A 17,552-nucleotide genomic window follows, 5' to 3' on the forward strand; every position below is an offset into this window, starting at 1 on the left:
AAACATCATCCATGGAAAGCCCTGCTGCCTACTGGAATGAGGGCTTAGCAGTTGGCGTCTCCCTGCTGAAACCATAATTGAGGTGGAATTGATTACACTCCTCTTTGTGCTGCCTGTCATCACAGAAAAAGTGCCAATAGAGGCAAGCTCAGAAATCAGAGTAAGGAACTGTGAAGACAAATAAGTACTGTCAGTTGTTGGAAGACTCTGGTAGGTAGGCAGAACTAAAACTGCACCTAGAAACTCTAGGAAATGACAGTAGTTCAGTTCTGATAATTTTTCCAAGCTATATGATTTGTTATAATGTAAAAGGCTTAACGCTACTATTGATATTATAAGCCACACTTACAAATAAGCAACTTCATTACCAATGTTTGTAGGAAAATTAAGATCAAAGAGACCCAATACATTGCCAAAGTCAAAGTCGGACTGCCAAACTTGCCATGTTTAGGAACTGGGCTCTATTCCATTAAAACAGTCATTCTGCAAAACCAGTGACTACAGTTTGAAAGCTAGATGAATGCCTCAGAACAACAACATACTAGTCCCCATTTCCCTTTCCTTGTCTTGTTAGGTATAATCCATCTGGTGTTCAGGCAGGACTAGCTGAAAAATGTCCCTGTCTTAGTCTTTTCTGTTCCCAACTTCTGAAACAATGTCAGAGAAATAAATCAATTAATCAATCAATCAGAACCAAATATGTTCAAATTCTATCCTATGTGGATTTCTTGTTTTCCTACAAACTAAGCCTTACTTTACACTCTTGCAATAGGAAGAATATGAGGAATGGGCTACATCAAATGTGATTTATATTCAGTACAAATATTTACATCTGTGGCCTTGCTTCTACCATCATCACTCCTAGCTTTAGTCAGATTCCAGTAATCAATGTCTCTCAGAAGAGCAATTAAACAACGTGTTTTTTTTTCTTACTCTGAACATTTTTTTTTACCAGTAGTAGTTACACCGTATTCTTTGCATAATGTCCTTTTTTCACTTAGACAAAAATATTTTTCTCATGCCATGGAAGTGAGGGGTCACTAGGACTCTCAACCATGTTATGTCTTCTACTAGAACTTACTCAGAGGTGAGCTGGTATTGCTGTTTGCTTTCTTAACAATTTTAAAATAGCTACTTAGAAAACCTCCTTTTTAGAAAAATGTGTATAATGAACACATTCCCAAGATAGAATAGATGAAGGCATCAAATATTCCTGGTCTAGATTTTATTTTAACCTAGGCAAAACACTAAGGAGTCTGGGGCTTTGTCCTTAACTGCAGAATTCCTTTATCCTTACAACATTCTTCAGACAAGCCTCTTGCAGGGTCTTAGCAAATTACACATCAAAATACGAGTTCTGTTGCACACTGATGCTCTCTGCAACTGGTTGATGTTTACCCCTTCTCTGCTTGCACCAGGCCTTAGCAGAAGGGCCTGTGCGCTGCTCTTTTCCCGAAGAAGTAGGGTATCTCCTCTTGTTGGCCTTCCAGGAAGGATTCTGCAATCAGCTTTGGCAGCAGGCAGTAAAAATAAAGAGGTTCCACGTCGTGCTGCAGCTTACATGGACAAGGCCAGAACAGCAAGGATTTAAACAGATTTCACCAACTGTCAAACGCTTCCTTTTCTCCAAACTCCCTAAAAGCAGCTCATGCTTCTAAGACTCAGTCAATGATAGTGAATGATAGCTGAAAATATGGCCAGTTCTGCTTTAGCTGTTTTGTTATAGGTAGCAGACAAGCATTTCTTTAGGGATAACAATGAACATTTTAAGAAGGCAGACTGTGTTAAATGTAGTTGTTTCCCTCTTTTTCTAGCGCTTCTCCAAGAACACACTTAAACCTGCTGGAAGAAAATACACTGATGTGGAGCAGCCTTCATAACTTGTTGCCACTGACTCTTAAGGCAATGACAGAGTAGGATTTAGAAAAGGATTACACCTATATATGAAGGATAAAAATATCCTCCATTAAGATTATCCTTCTGAAGGGACAATAACCCTGTTTTAGGGTATGGACCAACTGCTAAGACTCTGTGGTGGAAAAGGAATTCCCACATCACTGTTCATTAAGCACGTTTTGCAGCTCTGCTAGACACCCAGTCCTAGCTAAAGGCAGACTGGTGTTCTGCCACGTCTGCCGGAATGAATCAGCGACCACTTCCCAGCTTCCTTAACAAACCCTAATTATCCATCTGATTCTGCAAAACCACAGTGTAAATAATAAATGGCTTGCCTATTATACCTATAAATTATTTTACAGTTCTAGCAAAAGGCCAGTTTTCATATACACCCAAGCAATATTATAAAGCCTGCTTTTAAGGATGGCTAAAATGCCATCCTTGGCTAGAAGATACGTTCTCAAACTGACCCTCAGTACTTGCAGTGAAGAGATCACGTTACAGTTCAGTTACTACCTCGATGTCCTCCACAGCTTCTCAAGCAACCATTCTGTTTGCTTATTTGAGAAATGTGCAATACTTACATTGACTGTCAGGAAGTTGACGCTTCCCAGTGAACTGTTTCCCACAGAATTAATACGCATCTAAACTACCCACAGCACAGTAACCCTGTGGGTATACTGGCACCCAGTGGTCCAGGGCCTCAGATGCAAGTGCCTTTATTTGTTGTCCCAGGGAAGTTGTAGAGCATTGTTCACCCACAGGAAGACGTCCAACCTCTTGGTTTACAGTTCTGCTTCTTCGCTCATTTGGTGACGTTTTGAATCATGTTACATAAAACAAGCTGTTTTGTCATGTTACTTGGGAGAGAAATAATGAAGTGCTGGTTTTGCCTGTTGATTTTTTTTAACTTCATTATGAAGTGTATATAGAAAGAAGGCTGAACAGAAGAACATGCAGAGCAATGATGTTCTGTGTTAACAATGCAATTGAAATAGTTTGCTCAGGCTGAGCATTCACAAAGGACAATTGCTATGGTGGGGATTGCAACAGTGGGATTTTTTTCTCTCATGCCACCCAAGTCCTAATACTGGGGGGTGACAATAGAAGATAGAGTCTAAACAAAGCTTATCTGCTGGAGAAAATGAATAGAGAAAAGCTTTGGGAATTGTCTGATTTCTCAATTATCCTGCTGTCCTGATTTTCTCATGCGCTATCTTTTCTCCTTGTAAGATGATCTTGAGACAGGCATGTGTTTTCATCTCCTAGCGAGGAAGTTGTATGCATGCAACTCAGGGATGAATCTGAAGTGGTAAAGCCTGATCTAATGCCTTTTGGGTTGGTTAGCACCTTTCTCTGACTTAAAGACATTTTGAATCAGACCAGTATTTCCAATAAAAAGATTGAAATGACTTTTTTTTTTTATAAATTATCAAATGTATTTCTTGGAGAACAGACATTATTGGATCCTGTGGTGAAAATGACAGGCCTCCAGGAAGTCCACACTAAAATGTGAATTTATTTCTCTTTGCCAGACCTCTTCTTTCCCCATCTATTTAGTATTTTTTATGTCTTATCACTCCTCCATTATAAATTTTATTCCTATTTTTTTTCACACTTGACATTTTTATTCATTCTGAACTTGTTTCATCCCCGAGTAAGAAGTCTGGAAGTCTTCTGCTGTCCCTTAAATAACCTTTTCCTCTATTGATATTTCTCTGTGTATTTATATTTATCTTTCAAATTTTTCCTTGTCCTTAGTCCCCCACAAATTTCATTTAAATCAAAGCCATTTTAAATCTGTTCTTTGTAGCCAAAACAAGCTCCTTTAATTGCTTCATTTCTGTTACCTTGATCCAGTTCTGATTAAATGGATAGCTACGGGGGAAAACATCAGAAATCTCCATTCCATTAATAATCATGATTAACTCTCTGCAGAGCAGCAGTTTAAAAAATGTTTTAGCCATAAAGGGGAAAAATAATAAGCCCAAACCAAAGAAGACCTGATCCCATTTATTTAAGTTTTATCTCAGACTCTCCCACTTGCTATTCGTATGGGATTTTGTGTTATTTTACTGACAGTGCGTTAAGTGTAGCAATTTCTACATGGGCAAGATGCCCGCTGGTGTTTATGATGTGAAGCCAACTTACACTTGCTGAAGGAACCTGAGCAATAAACATCATGCTACTGTCATTCAGTTAGCATATCTGCCTTAATGCAATAATAACATCTTGCTCCAATTATAACAACAGCCAGAGCTACGTTTTCACTCTCTGAGATGAGACTATTTGTCCAGCATCTCATCCCTGCTAATGAAGAAACCCAGGGAGTACACTCTTCCTGTTGAGGACTGCTGCAGGCAGATCCTCAGCACACAAGCAGAGACAATCTCCTGTACAATTTCAGACACTCCTGGGGTTTGACTCTTGCTATTGGCACATTGGTTTTAAATGCAAACTGTCTCTGGTAACTTGAATACAATCTCAGAGATCTATTCAGAGCTAATGTCTGCCCCTATTGTCTGGAAATACTCTTGTCCTTTGATAACTGGGGTGTTGTCAAAGGCAATCACGAGTTCCGCTCTAACTGTGAATGCCAGTGGTTGACACAGCCTAGAAAAAATGTGAGAACTCCATACCTACATACCTCTACGTGCTTTCCTCCTTTCCAAACAGCAACTTTCCTTTCCTGGGAAAAAAGGACAGCATATGATAGCTGTACCATTACCTGTGATGGGAAAGAACATATCCAGCCTCAAAGCATTATTTACACTTGGTACAGGCAAAAACTTTGATACAAGCAATTCCCTTGCCCTGGATCCTAGGCCACAGCCAGACTGATAATATTTACAGGAGGCAAGATATATACTATTCAAGATACCTCCTGGGCTTTTCTCAACCCTGGCATGATTCTTGTAGCCCAGTAGCTGAGGAATGCCATGGCTGCAGCTTGCAGACTTGAATTATGAGCAGTGGTCACGGCATGCCATTCCCGAGTGAGTGCCACCCCTGACGAGAAAAACCTGGCTATGAAGAAGAGACAGGATACGTCTGTGCGGATGAATGAGTACAGGGCTTGGTATTTATCATGACTACGTTAGCTGGTCAGAGCTGATGCCAAGGCATGTTTAGGACAGTAGCACATGCACAGAGGTGTTTAAATCTCCTTGCCTGACCTTATATCAAAAAGGCAGCAGAACAGTGACAGTTTGGCTGTCCTCTTCAATTTCTGTTAGGTCATCCTGCTTCCTGGCTGCAGACTTATTGTTTACTTCATTACTTAGCTGGGGTCACTTGGTCTAAACACTCTGTGTGGCTCCTGACACTAAGAAAATGTTTTAAACTATTATTTAAAATGCTGCAGTCTTCAGACTTGCCTAGTGAATTTTGCCATGGGTTATCAGTAGGGAAAACACGTTTTCATCATGTGCTTTATCACAAACTTCACAGGGAGCAAAATAACTTCTCTCAGTCCAGAGTGAAAATAGGCAGGTATGCAAACAAGACACATGCTATAAAGTTTCTGTGGTTTAGTTTTTCTAATCCTTAATTTACTTTCCAAAAGACTGTTGTTCAGTGCTGCCAGGCTTTTGGTAACTAAGTCTTCAGGGTAGTTATTCAGTGGGAGAAATGAAATAGCCATGCTGCTAAAGGATTAAATGCATGTTTATCAATAGAAGGTAATTTCTACTTCATTAGAGAATTCTAAGACAGTGATGTTAGAGGACAACAGAAATCACACTTCACAGGTACAGAAACTTTCACTAAATGAAAACTGCAGACAATTTACTTGTTAAGCACTGCGTTACTTAATGTCAGATGCAATACAAATGGTCCCTTCCTGTCTCTCTTTTTCTCTTCCATATCCTTCTCTTTCTTTTGGGAGAGAATAGCTTGCTTTTCTTCACCATAAGTCTAAATCAACTGTAAACACATAAAACAATGTTTGACCTTTGTGCTGCTGATAGCATACATAGCCCCTGAAGATGATCAACTGTAAATGTAATTTGAAATCAATTAGCTTATTCTGACTTTTTTGCTTGCTGGCTTTTCACATTCTTGACTGTTTCCCCTTCTACAGAAGCACGTGTCAGTTTATTCAGTAAAATCTGACCATATACCTATGACTTCTTTACTCCATAGAAGATGACAGCGAAAGGTGTTCCTGGTGCCTTTCCGACAGTGGATGTCCCAGACCATGCCCATTACACAATTGGAGCAGTCATTCTTATTGTGGGGATCACAGGAACTCTGGGTAATTTCCTGGTCATCTATGTTTTCTGCAGGTATTTTGGTTTAGATTTTTTTTTAAATACTGAAATGGATTAACTTTAACAGCACCAGGACTGCACTCTGCATGCAGTGCAGACATACTGCCATTGTAAATGCACTGAGACACTGCTCTAGGAAACAAAATGGCAACCTGCCATTCCCCTCTGAATTCCCAATAACCGTGGTCTGGTAGCAAAATGGCAAACAATCACCCCGATATACCAAGTGATAAAAATGCAGCCAGAGCAGAAAACTTTCAGTGAATTTTTTTGCTACTGGCTGAACAGTTCCTGTAGTGCACTGATGGGATGTTTTGTACCTGCCTCTCTCACGTATCTTCACTATTTTAGATGTTTCCTTCATCCTGCTGCTTACTTCTCAGTTACTCTGTTCCCTATTCCTTACTGGCAATGTCTCTCATTTTTACTTTTTCTAACACTTGGCTTATTTCCTTTCAACAAAGCCACATCCAAGCTTTTGTATCTGAAAGATATTTGATCTCTGACAACAATGATATCTTCACCATTCCTATTTATTCACCCTGCTTCTGCTTTGTCACACTCAGCACTGTGTGACAGAGCACTGGAATGATGTCAAGCCAGTGAGCTCCTGCTTTATGTTTGATCTTTACGCACTACCGTAAACCTAAACAATAACAAATATATGACAATTTGATGGTGTTAACTTGAATCACTGGAATACAGAGCAAACTAATTTGGGTCTTGAGCCTGTATTTATCTGGTGTAGTAAATGATAGGTTAAAAAGGTAAAATGGCAGCAAGTTTTCCCAGGCAATCTCACATTTTCTGTTTCAGTGTGTGCATTCAGAGTAGACACCAACACTTCAGTGTGAATGACATGGCCTTAAGAACAGATAAGATGCTGGCACACAGACCAGATACGTGAGACAAGGATGAAGTAAGTGACCTAGCGTAGCTCTTTGCCTGGTCCCATACAGGAATTCCAACCATGGCAGTTGTGGTTCCAGTGGAGGACACAGCTTGTCTTCATTGGAAGATGCTATAAAGACAAAAAAGGACACTGATAGCAAAGTAACGAGTTTATCAGAAGTTCGGAGAACACACTGGATGCCTACAAAGCAGTCTCAAGAAATTGCAAAACTGAGCCAGCTGTCTGAAACAGAAATATATTCAGCAACTTTGCAGATTACTGAATAAAAACGAGTGGCCCCTAAGCACCTGTTAATATCTCCTTGTTCCCAAACCAACAGTTAGGGGACAGCAGCCCTACTGATTGGTTGTGGAGCAGTGCAAAGAACCTATCATTTATTCTGATAGTTTTCGTTTCTATGTAAGACCAAAAGTTTGAAAAAGGAGCTAAAAAAAGTTACAATGAACCCCTAATGGAGGTGCTCTCAGTTGAGCTTTTATGTGTACCCTTTAAGGCATTGTACTACAATATTATGAATAGCATACGCAGGTCAGATATGCTCTAGGCTAGCTACAGCCCTCTTCAAAATCAGTGTCTGGGCAAGCGAAATGCGTGTCACAGAGCAGAATTGATGTAAAACATAATGCTTGATGTGGTACCTTGTGAGTTTGCCTAATCCCTGTATTTGGAAGTCACTGCTCATAAGATCAGTATCAGGGAGATATGCACTCCCTTCCCGCAGCTCAGCACGACCCAGATCCAGCAAATCCATAGAGTACATCAGCTTTAATTTCCTGTTAATCATGGACATGCAGTGCACTGGGTCAGAGTATTTAAAGACCAAGGTGCTTTATCCCCATCACTGAGCTGGTTATCAAAACAACCCTCTAACATGCACAGGAGTTTAAGGGTGTAAAAACTGAGACTTGCTTACGTTCTCTCACAGGGGAAATGAGAAGCACTCTCCTCTAGCTTGCTCTGTAGTGTGCCTTGGTGTTAGTGAAGCTGTGAAGGCTCACAGGAAAGAATAACAACGTAATTAACACTGCAGTAGTGTTTAGCAACATTCCTTCTGATCTCTTCTTTGTAGGAGTAGGACCCTTCAGAAGCCAGCCAACATATTCATCATCAATCTAGCTGTCAGTGACTTCCTTATGTCCATTACGCAATCTCCAGTTTTTTTCACCAACAGTCTCCACAAACGCTGGATTTTTGGTGAGAAAGGTTTGTATATTTATTTACTAATTATAAAAAATCACAAAGTATGTTCTCACCATACTGCCAGTTAACTTACTTACAATTCCCTGGGGTACACTTGCAATTCATAGGATCACAGAATGGTTTGGGTTGGAAGGGACCTTACAGCTCATCCAGTTCCAACCCCTTGCCATGGGCAGGGACACCTCCCACCAGACCAGGTTGCCCAAAGCCCCATCCAGCCTGGCCTTGAACACTTCCAGGAAAATTACACACATGAGATACGAAGGAGACACTGGCAACGTAAGATACAGGGGCAGCTTCCTTGCCAGCATTCTTCCCCAGTCATCTCCTCAAGTAGTTACTGGCAGAGTCCTGTGACAAAGAACCACCAACTCAATACACACCAGCGTAACAGCCGTTCTAGATAAGCTGCTCAGGGACTTGCACTGGAAAGCTTAGCAAAAGCAAGTTTTCACATCAAAAATGCTAACTGAACATTTCCTGTAAGAAAATGTTCTTGAGGGAGTCATTGTTAATGTGTGATTTACAGAAAATATCTGGTCGTGGTTGCATGAGAACAGTTGACTAGACTGCGCGAAAAGCTGCAATGGTACTTAAGAAAAATATCAACTCTGATTCCTGTACAAACCAGTTTACAGTCTAAATAGTGAATATAAAAGGAAAGATGATATTAAGGGATTCAACCACAAGGGGAGAGATGGTACAGATTCTGTCAGCTGCCTCTTACAAAAAAACAAAAATAAAATTAATAAGGTCTATCAAATATTCAAAACTGCTCTTTCTTGTTGATTTTTATCCACTACCTTTCTCACCATTTAGACTGTATAGCAATCATAACGCACAGCCTTCAGTCTTTGCTGAATCATTCTTCTCTTAACTCTGACCTTCCAGAACCTCTGATCCGGCAGGTAGAAGGCGATGCACCTGCAATAGAGTCTTAAACCCCAGCTGAAACATGCACAACCGAAGTCAACAGCAAATCTGCTGCAGACTTCAATAGTGGGATTTTCACCTTTGGTATAACAGGTGCACAAATCAGTCCTACGGAGCCCACAATCAATAATGCATAAAAAAGCCTGTTTAAGGAATGTGCTTTCATTCTTCCTCTATAACTACAGTATCAGGAAGACAAGTCTTTGCCTCTTTAATAGGTATTGACAGAGAGGAATATGAGACATGGTGTTGCTATCTCTGATGGTTTTTAAAAAAAAAACAAAAAACACTTCCATGAAGTGTTAAATTGCACATGTTAAGAAATAAAAAAAAAAAAAACCACAACCCCGGCTTCTAATTGTGAAGTTGTTTGAATAATTCAAATCACTCATGAATATATTCATAGTCTGAATATTTACTCCAGTTACACTGACTTTGAGATGTCAATGACTCCATGATACCAAAGTCACCAGAACACACTGTTGAACAAACTAGCTGTTTCTACAGGAGCTGCAGTAAAAGTAGAGTTACACAAGACATGGGACTGCTGAAAGGTTCCCAGTAGGAACATCGTAAGTCAATGAGTGAAAATAGATTAGGTATTGCTGTCTCCAGCAATCGAAGCAAACAAAATCTTTGAAGTTTATCTCCATGGATAATACAATTAGCAAGATAAACACTAGCTTTGAAATAGTATTACAACTGCTGTGAAACTGAAGTTCCATTGCTTTATGAATTCCAGAAGACATTAGCTCATAGGAAACACAGACTTGAACCTCCCAGAAATTAATTAGCATGGGTAGATTAATTTCAATGCTACTTCTGTCATCTTCATTGAAAGGCTGTGAGCTGTATGCCTTCTGCGGAGCTCTTTTTGGCATTACATCTATGATCACTTTGATGGTGATTGCCTTGGACAGATACTTTGTCATCACAAAACCTCTGGCTTCTGTTCGAGTGATGTCAAAGAAGAAGGCCCTAATAATCCTGGTAGGAGTCTGGCTGTACTCTTTGGCTTGGAGCCTCCCACCCTTCTTTGGATGGAGTAAGTGAAATGGAATACAAGTTTTTTCCCTCATATCACTGGATTAAATAAATATTGGTCTGTTACAGGTATAGGAGGGGGTGAATCAATGGCTTGCATATTAGGCATCAACAAATCAATTTGAGAAAAACTGATAAAACGCATATTGAAACTGAAGATCTCAATCAGAAGAAAAAACACCCAGTGCATATGAGCAAATTATATGACACTGGCACTTCTCCTTGAGCTCATTATTTATTGTACAAAGAGCAGGAGATAAAATAAAGGTCAAAATTTATGAATGATGTCCTTGCCTATTATCCTCTACCTACTTCTGTTGAGCTAAACTGAACTATATAAAAGTGAAATAGATATATTTGTATTTTTTCTGATGGCTTTTTTCCTTCCCAGAGGTGCTGTGTAAGAGAGTGGTGGCAAACTGAATTTCTTTCTTCATATAAAAGAGGAATACAGTCTGAATATTTTGTGCAAGTACATCATGAATAAGTCTTGACTATATTATAGATGAGCAAACAGCACTAGGTGTCGGTTGTTTGATACCATTGTCCATTCAGCCAATGGTATCTTCATTAAAGCTTCCAGTAGGGGTGGCATTTAGTAATAACTAACCAATTTGCTTTTGTAAGTGTTAATTTTATGCATGCAAATTGGAACACACATACAGCATCTTGATCATTGTAACAAAGACAGTTACTGTTATTCTTCCTCATCAAAACCATTTTGGTACCATTTATTTGTTTCCTATGAGTCACCAGTTTCAGTCAGTAAGTTAGAATGAACTCATCATTCAAAAACTCCAGCCCATTATTGTGTTCCCTAATTCCAGAATAGAATGTGTCAGCTCAGTTGAGGTAAGAATACAGCAATGTTTTGTTTTCCCAAAAGATGCTGCAACAAACTCAGTTACTGAGTTGAGTTTTAGTAGATTTTTGTTATTGTCAGTCTGGTCCCCCTTAAACATGAGGCATGTTTAAGCAGGCAAACCTCAATACTGGGAGAAGCAGCCTTTGGTTGAATGAGGCAGTATTAGAAGAACAAAATGACAATACAGTCTTAGATTCTGGAATCTTAATGGGAGAAGGCAGAATAATTACTTGAAGGGTGTTGTTATCTTATAATTAGATTCTAATAGTATCCACAGTACTAACTCTCACACAATAATTGGATGCATCTGAGCACATCTGGTGCAGTAGTTTCAAAAGTTCAACAGAAAATACCACTGTAAACAGTGAAAATTAACATACAAAGGAAAAATAAGTTGCTGTTGACAATTTCTTTACCTGTTTGACATAGTTGCTCTAAGAAGATTCTGTTTTATTTCAGGCAGAATATTATGCATGTACGACACTTTTTTAACCATGTACTCAACTTTATATTCATTTGACCTGCACAGTAAATCACTCTCCTTTGCACAGTAAATTTCTCTAATATGCAGAAGTTTAAAGAAGTGGTAGCTATCGCTTCATTTTCAGTTTCATTTCACTCCTTGGGAAGAAAGCAATATGAGAGGAATTGGGCAGATCTGAAAACAGCATGGGTCTGATCCAAGACCAACTGAAGTATTTGGAGAAATGCCCTTTGACTATGTTGAGCTTTAGATTATAATGAGGATAGGAAACAAAATGATTCAGTTTTCAGATCTACTGAAGCCTTAGACTGCTAAACTTAAAAACAACAACGAAGTTGTTGCAACAGAGTACATGAAAATAAAGAGGTAGTTTAAACAAAGAATCATGTATATTTTTATACTCTTTCTCCCTTAGAAGAGAATGGGTCTAAATCCCATGTTATTCTGAGTATCCTTCTCTAACTTTTGCATTCAGAATGCTCAATAAGAATCACTTCATGGTTTATGCCTTCTCCTGCCATTCTTTCTAGGTGCATATGTTCCCGAAGGTCTGATGACTTCCTGTTCCTGGGACTACATGACTTTCACACCATCAGTCCGCGCCTACACAATGCTGCTTTTCTGCTTTGTCTTTTTCATTCCTTTAATTGCTATCATATACAGCTATGTCTTTATATTTGAGGCTATCAAGAAGGCAAACAAGTAAGTAGCCAACAGTCTTAAGTTTTTATTCCTTTGTTTAAATGACTGCTTATTTTCTTACAACAAGGACTAACAAAAGAAAAATGGACATTTCTTTTTTTTTACTTTTTGTTCATTTGCATGACTGAGACAGGAAACAAGAGTTCTGTCAACATGGTAAGAAATATGGTTCTTAGAAGGGCCATTCAGGGTTCTGAATTTACACCAAAGCTGTTAAGGATTCTTGCTAATGATACAGAAAAGGGTATGAGTAGCAGCCTCAGAAACCAGAATGATGAGAAAGGACTACAGAAATTAACCAACTCTAACAACAACAACAAAAATACTAAAGGGGCATCAGAGATGCCTAATAACTGAGTATAAAAACTATTCCACAGAAAAATGGAATTTAACTGCAAATTCCATGTTTGACAAAAAGTGAAAAAGAGATAAAAATTAATTACAGGTCTCTGAAACAAAACCTATTGTAAAAACAAAGGCCAGTAGCTGCCACTACATTGGTAATCTGTAGCTATCTGTCCTGTAGATAGCAGCATATCTAGTCGCATAGCCAGAAAGTGCAGAGTGACAGTACGGTACCACAATCTGACTTACAAAAGCAAAGATTTCTCTAACTATATTTAATAAATCAGGTATTCAAGTTAATTGGACAATGCTATATGTGGAAATTCTTCTGGTACAGGACTTTTTTTTCCCACTGATTTTTGCCATTGATTAGTCCAACAGAAGTACACTGAATTGCAAGGGACTGGTCACATACATACAGAAACATACAATAAAAGTACAAGACATATTACAAAATAGCATAAGAGTAATTGTTGCCACATTTTATGAAGTAGTTTGCTTAATTCCCTGTCTCCATTTTTCTGTTTTCTGTTTATTTTCCGCTAGGTCTATACAGACATTTGGATGCAAACACGGAAATAAAGAGTTACAGAAACAGTACCAGAGGATGAAAAATGAGTGGAAGCTGGCCAAGATTGCACTGATTGTCATCTTGCTTTATGTCATTTCCTGGTCACCATACTCTGTTGTTGCTCTGGTGGCTTTTGCTGGGTAATTATGAATTTATCAGCAACGGAATATTCAGTGAAAGCAAAAGGTGTGAAATTGTGAAAGACAGATGAAAGTCAAAGATACCTGTCAAGTCTAATGCCTGAAGTGCATTAAAACAACAACATATTCAGGAGTGACATTTAACAAATGAGACACACAGTGACTGTGATTTTTTCTTAGTTCAACTTTTCAAGAAGAAAAAAAAAAAAAACAGGAATAGGGAGGTTATTACTAGCAAGATAAGAAACTGCCAGTGATTTCTGCATGCAGATTCTCTATGCTTGCACATTTGAACTATGTTAATTTTACTTAGCAGCAAAATGCCTAGGGGAGGCAAAAAGATTCACCCAATGGAGATTCTTTCTCCACTTCTTCTATTTACAAAAGTCTATTTGTTTGCTTGTGTTACATCAAACTGTTGAAATTCCTTACATGCATATGCAAGCTCAGAATTAGACAAGTACATACTTCCTTTGGGGAGCTTTTTGGTGCTCAGTATAAAATATAGTAAACATAAATCACATAAGCATGTTCATCTAATTACCAGTGTTTTATACAGTAATTTCAACAGAAGTGTGATACTATTAATGCAGAATCTACACACAGCTTTATTGTCTGGTATTGCTGGGGATCACTGGGGATGTGAGACCATCACACTGGGGATGTGAGAACACTAGAGATAGATGAAAAGAAAGACACGGAAATGCATCATAGCTACCTTGCAGCACTACTTGCTCTCAGACACATAAAAAAAGATAAAAATGCTTTAAACTAAGCATTTTAGCCATATAGAACTGTCAGGCTGTTCTGTAAGATTCAGCATCTACTTTAGGATGATCAAGTACCTGCTGAACTTGACTTTTGGCCCACGTCTCATACTGACAAAAATCTGAACAAATGGCCAATTTTACAACTGTGCAGTATCTGACAAATGAGAATTTGCAAATTTTGCTCATAAAGACAGCTGGTGAGCAACACATCTTCACTCAGCTTTTTTCTTCTATTTCTGAACTATGCTTTTTGGGCAATACTTCTGGGATTTTTCAGAGATTAATAGACCAAGCCTGGAGGCCTTCTGTTGCCTTTTATTACAACGAACTTAGACAAAAATCACTGCATGCCAAACAATGGAAGGTAGACATGAAGGTAGACATGAAGTCTGTGGCTACTGTCCTGGACTAAAGACAGAGCAACATCTGACAGAGCAACAACATATCCAAAAAAAGAAAGAAGAATCTTAACTCCTTCAAAAAATTCCTATATAAAATTGCCCCTTTGGAAGGGGACTACTGAGCTAGAACACAGTCATGACCACTAATACTGTTGATCTCCAGGTTACATTAAAGTTGTACTTTCTGCGAGTGATTAGTCTAAACAAAATCTTTCGTTGCTGTTTGTTTCTGTCAGCTGAATGCTCTGCCAGTCTCACCAAAGCACCATGCCTCTCATCTCAGGGTCTAAAACTCCATTCCATAAAGATCATACTGTTTTGTGGTCTCCAGATCCTGTGAAGAATTACTCCTCTAACCAATGCTTTGAAAGAATGATTAGGATCAACCATGTTAAATATTGTATTAGGAAGAACATGTTACCTGGACAAATCTTATCAGAGAAAAACTTTAAATTAGTGGTGAAATGGCATCTCATCATTTGGGCAGCTGACAAAATGGTTCCTGTATTACCACCGGCAAACCATTTCCTCATCACGGAGTGTAAACATACCCATAATATGATGAAAAATGTCTTTACCAGGATGATGAACTGCCACCTACTTATGCAATCCTCTTCATTGTTTGTTTGCAGCACTCATATGAGAGACCTTCTGAGACAGGATAATCTGAGTATTTCAGGAATACAAGTGGGAATGCAAGGCTAAGTGAAAGACAGAGCTTAGACTGCCTTCTCAGGAAGAAGAGCTGTGACAAAGAAAGAATTATATCCATGGAAGGAAAGACTGACTTAATGGGCTGTTTCACTTAGAGCACTTTCTACAAGTGCAGGAAGAGGTCATCATAGCCCCTAAGCAGGTCCATGGAGAAACTGCCTGTCTGAAACCACTTGCGAAATGTTATTGTTATTTTGGTCTGAGCTGTTCTATTGACTTTTTTTCTGACCAAGACTCTGTGGGCTACTTCAGGCTATCTTCAAATTAATTGCCTGACGGGCACAGCATATGGACATCAGTCATAATTTCTGTATACTTTAGAGGCTCATAACCTGTATATATGTGTGGCCACAGTAACATAAGCAAAACATATGACACCATAAGAGACATTCTCCCCTCTTTTTTAGATCAGATCAGGCAAAAAGCAAAGTTTGAAAAGGAAAAATGATTTATTAATTATCCTTCCTTTTAATGCCTCATTCTGCACACCCATTAGGTTATCCTAATTTAGCAAGTACATCTGTTGAGTGTTGAACAGATAGATACTCTGATGAACGCACATCCACTCCCTGCAGGAAGACTTTCTCCCTAGGGTAAGCAATACAAGGGTTACCTCTGAGTCATAAAACTGATGTGCTGCAAGAGAAGCACCAAGAAAGTCACCTTTCTCAGAAATGCAATTAGGCTGGTGCTGATCCTTGCAGGAAAAAGATGTAAAATTTTGCACTCTCACTGTTTGGAGGAGCAGTAATTAGGGGTTCTCATCAGTGTATAACTGCATAGACTATGTAGAACTCAATACTAAATATATAATACATTTGCATTACTCTAGGTATTCACATGTTCTAACACCCTTCATGAATTCAATACCAGCTGTGATTGCCAAAGCTTCTGCTATCCATAACCCCATCATTTATGCCATCACTCACCCCAAATACAGGTAAGTTCACTTTGTAAGCTATGTTTAATATATACCAGAAAATATCAGACAGTAACTTTGTCACTTAAAGGATTAGTATCTGAATTCTGCTTCACCTGTTCATTCTGCCTCTGAAAGACTACCTTCCCTTCCCCAAGAAAATTTCTCAATGCCATATAAATGTCAGTGGAATCTGTACTTGGAACAATTTACTGTGCAGATGGGAGCTAGAGATGTTTATGGAATGCTGATCTGTACTTACAGATCACATGATAAAAGACAGAGACTTTCCTAGCTCAGAGGAAATCATCGTAAATTTTTGTGAACTATCTTCATGAGAGATCCGGACATCTGTCAGTGTTACAAATAGCAGTTTGTTAAACTAACCAGGCCAGGGAGGGATGCAATTCAGTAAGTCAAGCCACTCCTTCCCTGTTTTGCGTGTCTTCCCCACCTTTCTTCAAGCTTCCGTATTTCAGATAGTATTTCTTCTGGCTTGTAACATCTAGGGTGATTACCAAATCAAGTTCAGATGCAGGCTGTGGGATCTGATGGATGGCAGCAAAGCCATACGTACTCTTTTGTTTCACCCTTTACACAGACCAATAAGGGAAGTGGATGGAGAAGAGGCAGGCACGGACTTCTAGGTGGAAAGGCTGGGAGGGAGAGAAAAGCTGTGCAAAAGACTTTCCTTATGCTGCATATGAGAAAAAGAATACTGTAATATAACTGCACATTTTGTACTACTCTGCAGATACCAGGCAGACAGATGTGCAAGAAGAAGCTAGAATAGCTGCTTAGGGGAAGATTAAAATAATTCATTATGTGGTACTTCTGCAAGGCTCAGTTTAAAGGGACAGAATTTTATTTTTGCCCTGATTAAGCTGAAAGCAGATAAAACATCATTTTAATAGCTCCCTTCGGTTCAAAGAATTGTACTTTAATGCCCTTGTCCCTGCCAAGCAGTAAATTTGAATTCCACAGAACACTGTGAATAAGTGATCTTGCAGGGTGATTGTTTATGAGGCATTGGATATCTGGAAAACCCTTTATTGTGCCCAGTAATTTTCCAGTCCATGTGGCATAAGTCCATCTCTCTGAATAAACGCATTGTTTATGATGACTGAATTTTTGTGCTAACAGAAAAAATCTGACTGGTTCTACCTCTCATCCATTAGAGCAGCCATTGCAACATATGTTCCCTGCCTTGGATCCCTGCTGAGAGTTTCTCCAAAAGACTCACGATCTTTCAGCAGCTATCCCTCCTCCAGACGAGCCACTGTAACCAGCCAGTCTTCTGAGACAAGCGGGCTGCAGAAAGGAAGAAGGCGACTATCTTCTCTCTCTGAAAGTGAATCAGTAAGGAAGATGCTTCCCATACACA

At 39.1% G+C, this 17,552-nt stretch overlaps 2 protein-coding genes across 7 annotated transcripts in view; one reads left to right on the top strand and one right to left on the bottom strand.

The window, feature by feature from the left end:
- Positions 1–17,552, bottom strand: part of WAPL (WAPL cohesin release factor) — a 146,429-nt gene that overhangs the window by 110,033 nt on the left and 18,844 nt on the right. The window lies entirely within an intron of this gene.
- OPN4 (opsin 4) overlaps positions 1–17,552 on the top strand; it is a 37,794-nt gene that overhangs the window by 16,527 nt on the left and 3,715 nt on the right. For 3 of the 6 annotated variants that reach the window (XM_067000717.1, XM_013174547.3, XM_013174550.3), the window contains exons 2-8: positions 6,040–6,182; positions 8,150–8,283; positions 10,055–10,258; positions 12,137–12,308; positions 13,200–13,364; positions 16,082–16,189; positions 17,347–17,527. In XM_067000717.1, the coding sequence (XP_066856818.1) occupies positions 6,043–6,182; positions 8,150–8,283; positions 10,055–10,258; positions 12,137–12,308; positions 13,200–13,364; positions 16,082–16,189; positions 17,347–17,527 (1,104 nt within the window). In that variant the 5' untranslated portion in view covers positions 6,040–6,042. Of the gene's footprint in view, positions 1–6,039; positions 6,183–8,149; positions 8,284–10,054; positions 10,259–12,136; positions 12,309–13,199; positions 13,365–16,081; positions 16,190–17,346; positions 17,528–17,552 lie in introns of those variants that run through there. The other 3 variants (XM_067000719.1, XM_067000718.1, XM_067000720.1) reach the window with 3 other exon arrangements.

This window comes from Anser cygnoides, chromosome 7 (assembly GCF_040182565.1).
Source record: "Anser cygnoides isolate HZ-2024a breed goose chromosome 7, Taihu_goose_T2T_genome, whole genome shotgun sequence".
NCBI classification, from domain to species: domain Eukaryota; kingdom Metazoa; phylum Chordata; class Aves; order Anseriformes; family Anatidae; genus Anser; species Anser cygnoides.